General features: G+C 51.4%; 1 protein-coding gene across 1 annotated transcript; it reads right to left on the bottom strand.

Annotated features, from left to right (window-relative positions):
- Nucleotides 1–3,985: 3,985 nt before the first annotated feature.
- Nucleotides 3,986–6,238, bottom strand: LOC118246855 (ankyrin repeat domain-containing protein 7-like). Its single transcript, XM_035544331.1, has 5 exons — nucleotides 6,075–6,238; nucleotides 5,211–5,325; nucleotides 4,795–4,968; nucleotides 4,600–4,706; nucleotides 3,986–4,127 (listed from the first exon to the last, which is right to left on the bottom strand). The coding sequence occupies exons 1-5, from the start codon at nucleotides 6,236–6,238 to the stop codon at nucleotides 3,986–3,988; spliced, it is 702 nt and encodes a 233-aa protein (XP_035400224.1).
- Nucleotides 6,239–6,488: the final 250 nt, after the last annotated feature.

The following is a 6,488-nucleotide window of genomic DNA, read 5'->3' as shown; positions in this document are numbered from 1 at the left end:
AAGTCCTCCGGTTGATTACGAGCCTACAGAAGCACAAAAAGAAGCGAAAAGTCATGCTGCATGCAACTTTCCTGCCTCACACCTCTCTGCCGCTCTTCCCCTCCTGCCAGTCTCAGTAGAGTACAGGGCTCATGTTCACCTCCCTCCTCCCCAGGCAGACAAAAAGAATCATTTGCTTCACAGAGGCCACAGATGAAAGCCCCTCCTTTATGCCAAGAGGAACTGCTTTATTAGCGACAGCGCGGCATTTCAGGTCGGGGCTGTGCAGCATTGTGCAAACTTGACTACTACCTCTCATGCAGGAGGAATATCTCAAGTGCAGCCTGAGATCTTCAATATCACCACTGGTCTAAAGCAGAAAATAGCTAGACCGGTGCATTCCAGTGAACCCATATTTTTCCTAGTGCTAAGAACTTCCTGGTGTTGTAGGACTTGCCGTAGTATCATGGGAAAACTCTCAAAACCAGAAAGCTGGGGAACAGACCGGCAGGATTTTCAGAGCAGCCTACAGTCAGCACAGCTGGTCAAGAACTCAGCTCTCCTAAGCTTGCCAGAAAAATCTCATCTTACTTTGTCCCCACAGAACTACTTAGCTAGGCGCAGGAGCTCACAGGGAAGAGGGAAGTTTATCATTGACTTACTGAGGCAGAGGCTTGCCGGTGTCTCTGAAGGGCTTCAATCAGTCTGCTTTGTTGCTGGATTGTGGCTTCCAATCTGCCACTTCCAGCTTCGAGTCTGAAAGAGAAATACGGGCCTTATTGTGGAACTCCACAAGAGCACACAGTTGGAAAGAACAGTGTGCAAGAACATAAGCTAAAGCAAAGGCTTCTTTCCAAATCCTGTATTAACTTTCTGTGATGTGACGAGGCAATTCCCTTGTGTTCACACAGTCCCAGAAAGCAGCGCCTCGCCCCTCTGTCTTACTACCCTGCCTACCCTTGCATGCGTTCTTCCAGCTGTTGGAGAGCTGCAGTTCCAGAGAGTGCCTCCAGAAGGTCTTGCACTTTCTGGGAAGAAGCTGGTACTTCTCTCTTCTTATCCTCCAGTACAGTCTCCAGGTATTTTATCCAGACCTCAGCCTGAATACGCTTTTGTTCCGATTCCTCCACCTGCAAAACCAAAGGAAGAATCAATCCATGGTGGTCAGCCAGTCTTTATGGAGGGAAATTGACTGATTCCACTCTCAAACCCCCTTGCATGTTACTTCACTGCATTTTGTACTAACCCCTCTCCTATAGCGCTACAGATTTTCTACAGCATTTCCTGAACACTGGCACAAAACTCTGCCCGCTTTGTCTGCGACTCTGGCACAGACACTGCCAATGCTGTTCCCAACATAGAGACATGAAAAAAAATTTGCACCTGTTGTCAGAGCACACCCAAGTGGTGCCACACCCTCTGTGTCTCAGAGCACACCCAAGTTTTGAGAAAGCGCAAACTGCTCTGGTCAAACCTACCCACCGGAAGGTGGCTCCTAATGCACTGCTTTGTCCCTCCAGCTTGTGAAAAGCTCCCCAAAGGGCCCGTTGTGTTGGTCACCAGCAGAGAGGGGGAAGAAGGGAAGAGAAAGGACAACCACCCTTGGATTTATCCCTGTAGTGCAGCCTTTCCATACCTCAGCTTTAACCATCTCCAATTCCTCTCGCAAGCGCTCTGTGTCTTTCTCAATGTCACTGCGCTGGCTCTCAGTATATTCAGGTGTGGCTTCTGACACGGACAGACTTTCAGGAGCACCAGGAAGCTTCAGCTGCAGCTGTCTGTCTTGATCCTAAAGAAATGGGGTTCCGTGAGCATGACAAAGTCAGTGAGAACATGGGAATATGAGCTTTTACTCATTAGATTCTACAACTAGGTCAGTCTTCTGACTGAAACAAAGGATTGGAAGCGCACCACCAGCAGGCATCTGCACAGCTGGGGACCTCTCTCCATCTTTCTTAGCCTCAACTATCAGCAGCTCTTTGTGAGGGTTTCTGTTTCGTAGAGGGAAGGCTTAATGTTTTTTCTCTTCTTGGAACATAGGCTGAGAGACTGGGCAGGGGCTTTCTACCTACACAAAAAGGCGGGCAGTGGAGAACGGAATCTGCAGAACTATGGTTGCCTCCAATGGCATTTCAGCAGCTGTAAAGCAGAAGCCAGACTTCTTTCTGCCAGAGCTTAAGCATGGCCTGGAATCTCCCTGCTGCTTCTGAGAACATGCTCGTGGCCAAGGAATGCACGCTGAAAGCAGAGCTGCAAGCCCTCAATGCTATTCTCTGGTATCTCTTTGTGAGAAACAAATTGTGTTTTTGTAGTAGAAGGTGTTTTTGTAGTGGAAAATTCCACTAACCTTGTATATTCAAAAGTGATTGTGTGGCATAGCACTGGGGAGTATGTTAAGCAGAAGAGGGGAAGTTGCCACTGTCTCAAAATGAGGAGGACAGCTAAGAAAAACAGGATGAGCAGTACGAAATCAGTAAAAAAATAAATAAATCATGGGCTCTCTAGTCACTAGAGAAGCAGGAAAAAAAAGGAAAAGGAGAAATTAATGGTTGGTCAAATAAAATTGTACATATATGGTATAGAATTGTGTCGAGTAGGTTGTGAACTCAGTAGTACTCAGGCAATGAAGAAACAGGAGAAATCAGGTGTCAGGTAACAGGGAATATAAGGTTATGATAAACTTTTATTGTGTGCTCCTGCTTGCAGGACGCTCGCCATTGAAATCGTGAATAAAATAGCTTCACAGAAGAAAATCATTGAGATTTTTCTCATATCTTGGTTGTTGGCGTTAAAAATTGCCATCTAAAGGTTGCCAGAGCGCTGGTGAAGTGTGGTGAAAAGCAACAGTCCACTCCCGGCCAGCCCCTTTGAGAAGCTCAGAAGATTTTAAGCAGCAGGAATAATCTTTGCTGCTTCATTATGTAGAATATGCTTCCCCTAGACTGGAACTCCATTGAAAGGCCAGCTGCAGCGAGACCCAGTTCTCCTAGCAGTTTCACCAACCCCGTGCAAACTGAACAGCTGGGCTGGAGCACAAGTAGTTCAAGGGCCCCAGTCACAAATATGTGGCAGAGGCAGCAACAGAGGTAAGCGAGCCCAGAGGTAAACTTGCCCCAAAGTAAGCGAGCCAAATGGGAGCCCAGTGGGTCCTTCACAGAAAGTACCTTGTGATCCCAGGGCAATTCAGCCTCTTCCTCCTGCTCTGCTCCTACAGCTGGCAGGGCACCTACAAGGGATGGACGAAGCAAGACAGTGTGAGCATTCCTGGCACTCTGCTTTTCCCTGCCAGTCAAGCGCTGCCCCCAGATACGGGAAGCGGTCTGACATCAGGCCACATTAGCTGTGCTCATCAGCTCTTCCACACTTCAGGATCCTACCTTCTCCATCCAAAGCAAGTGTGGCCAGTGCAAAGCGCTCAGTCCTCGGAGAGCAGAATCTGCTGGGGACTGCTGTGTCTTGTGCAGTATCAGCAGAAGCTTCTCCTGTCTTTTCACAGCGTGCGCGTTCTGCCAGTTTCTTGCAAAGGCTACACACAGATAGAGAGAACATACAGGCAGTCAGATCCAAAACATCCTTGCCTAGGATCCTTGCTCTTGCCTAGGACAGCAACTGACTTGGAGCCAGTTCAGAACTGTCTGTGTGCGGTGTCAGTCTCCCCATGATGGTGGACCTGCTACGCCACCAGGGATCTCTTTGAGGGTTTATCTAAAGGGACACTGGTAAGATCCCCACTGAAAGAAAAGGTGCCTCTTTCCTGGTCAGTGGAGTGGAACTGGGCTTAGCAACACAAGCGGGATTTCTAAGAAAGCCTTGTGGGTGGAAGTTCTCCTCTACTTCCAAATCCTCTCTTGACTTGGGAAGGAGATTTATGAGAAGACATCACTGAGCCCAGCTTCAAGAAAGGTCTGAAGATATCATTAAGCCTTTGTGCATCTATCCCAAAGGGTGACAAATCAGCACGGACACTCTGACAACTCAGCTGCTCTAACAGTGACGTACAACACACTCACTCAAAATGTCCCGACCGGAGAGCATAATCCACAGCCGTGTCACAAGCAATATCCTTGCAAGTAATGTTGGCACCGTAGGAAAGAAGTAGCTCTATTACATCTGTTTCCCCAGCAGAAGCGGCAAGCATAAGAGCAGTCCTAAAGCATCCAAAAGATGATATGAAACATAGCAGCATTTGCATGCTCTGTGTTGTTGTTATTATAATCCCTGTTTCCTCCCCAAACAATTCCCTCCCCGATTCCTACAAGCACACGGAAAGCAAAGCCACACACAGGGGAGTGCTGGAGGACTGAGGCTGGAAGGCACCTCCAGACGCCTCCTGGCCAACCGCCTCCCCAGAGCAGACTCAGCCACGAGGCCAGACCACGTTGCTCAAGGCTTCTTCCACTCTGCTCTTCAAAGCCTCCAAGGATGGAGGCTGCTCAAACCCCTGGCGCCACCTGCTCCCCTGATTAACCTTCCTCATGCTGAGAGGGTTTCTCCTAAGCAGCTGTGGGAAGGCCTCTTGCTTCACTTTATGCCCATTGTCTCTTGGACAACACTGACTCTCCTGTTCATTCCAGTGACAATGCTAAGGAGAGCCACATGCACTTTGGAGCAATGCCTCACCTTCCAAACAAATTTTGAGCACACACATTCGCTCCTTTTTGAAGAAGAAACTTTACCATCTCTTTATGATGGCTGGAGATGGCAAGAAGAAGCGGGGTATTTCCCTCCTGAAAGAATAAAGGATCCCAGTCAGAACAACCCAGATGAATTAAGTGCCTGTCCCAAAGAGCAGTGCTACCCAAATTCAAAACTTACCCAGTCCTTTGCTTCAAGGTGTGCACCATGCTCAACTAACATCTCTGCTAGAGATGTGTTAGGAGCTGCGGCAGCCAGGTGAAGGGCAGAGTTGCCTCTGTAAACTTTGAGGTTTGGGTCGGCACGGTGCTCTAGCAGAATCGCCACGCATTCTTCATGCTGGTTCTCCACTGCCTGCAAGCAACATAAAGAAAAGGAAGGACTTGTGCCGTGTTTCACTCTGTCACAGCTACAGCAGCTTCCCAGTGCTGGAAGATAAGAGCGTCTTCCGAGATGAGCTAGTGTACGCCTATTACGTGCCGATTACAACTTTCATGTTTCTCCACAGGTCGGTGTGAAGAATGCGGCAAGACACTTGTCATTTGAAGCACAATTGATAAAGCCCCACTTAGAGCAGAGTAACGTGTTCCACATACCTTCATCAGTGGCGATCTGCCAGTGTTGTCACAAAGGTTCAGCAGGCACTTCTCTTGCACCAGGAATCGAACAACGTCTGCATGGCCGTTCGCACAAGCAAGGTGCAGCGGTGTCCTAAAACCAAAATAAATTAGCTTTCCACAGGCAGGCAATGCCCAAAATCACTTCTGGCTGTGGAACACGCGCAGGGCCACAAGTCTCCACGTGCCAACGCCAAGCGGAACGTAAGCTTTGGAGGCTGTGGAACTCCATGAAGACTGTGAAGTCTGTGTAAGCCTCCGAGTTTTTCGACAATCACTCAAGCGGCAGAAGGGTGGTGAATGCCCTGACGCTGATCACCCACAGGACAGGAGAGAACTGCTAATGCCCGAGCGGCTGCTAAACAACCCCCCAGGCAGCGGACAGGGCAGTGGCGGTCGGCGGCACACCCTTCAAGCAGCGCTCGAGCCGCCCCAGCAATTCCAAGCAAAGCTGGATTTTTCCCCTCTGCCAGCTGAGAGGGAAAAGCCCTCTCAGTGATCAGCTCTGACCCAGGGTTCCAGAGGAGGCGGTGCCCTTGCTGCCGTGCTCCTGACTCTGCCCTGGGCTTCAGCCGTCTCTCTGCGCAGGGCTGAAGGCTTTGCCAAGGGCTGGTAGGAGCATGTGCTCCCGACTATGTCCAGTGCCAGTGACTTCAGGGCGAGAGGCTGCCTGGTCGGACAACGCCCAGTCTCAGCCCTCCATCGCCTCGGCTCTTGCTGACACCTGCTGCAGAAGGAGGGTTGGTGCCAGAGCCGCGTACGCAGCGGCGCCAGGCTGAAGCTCGCACGCCACGGGAGAGCGATCCCACCCCAAGCCTTTAAGCGCGCCCCCCAGCCCCTCACCGCTTTGCGTGGTCTCGACGGTTTTTGCCTCGTTTCTTCAGCCACCAGTGCTGCCTCAGCCGGGCCAGGTCGCCACGGGCGGCCGCGCGGTGCAGCCCGTGCAGGCCCGCCTCTGGCAGCTGGTGGGCATCGCTGTCTCTGGACAGGGAAGTGCTGCTGGGCATCGGACGCTCCTGGCCCCGGTGGAAGAGCCCCAGGAGCCTCTGCATGCTGCAGCAAGGATGTGGGCACAAGCCCACCTGGGGCCACCAGAGCCCTGCGGGCCCTGCTTGGGTCCGACACGGACAGGCGCAGGGGCAGGGGAGCCGAGCCCCGAGCAGCGGCTGTGGCCTGGTGCTCCCAGGCAGGGCAGGGACGCACCGAGGCTCCCAGCCAGGGCAGCGCTGTTGCTCCCACAGCAGAGGCAACAGCACT

The sequence above is a fragment of the Cygnus atratus genome, unplaced genomic scaffold (assembly GCF_013377495.2).
Source record: "Cygnus atratus isolate AKBS03 ecotype Queensland, Australia unplaced genomic scaffold, CAtr_DNAZoo_HiC_assembly HiC_scaffold_107, whole genome shotgun sequence".
Lineage (NCBI taxonomy): Eukaryota > Metazoa > Chordata > Aves > Anseriformes > Anatidae > Cygnus > Cygnus atratus.
Note: the sequence above shows the minus strand (reverse complement) of the source record. Positions and strands in the feature narration are given on the sequence as shown.

Coding starts and splice junctions, on each gene's coding strand:
- LOC118246855 (XM_035544331.1), bottom strand. CDS start 6,238: ATGCCCAGCAGCACTTCCCTGTCCAGAGACAGCGATGCCCACCAGCTG. Junction 5,326..6,074: donor CGTCGAGACCACGCAAAGCG/GTGAGGGGCTGG, acceptor TTTTGGTTTTAG/GACACCGCTGCACCTTGCTT. Junction 4,707..4,794: donor ACCTTGAAGCAAAGGACTGG/GTAAGTTTTGAA, acceptor TTATTCTTTCAG/GAGGGAAATACCCCGCTTCT.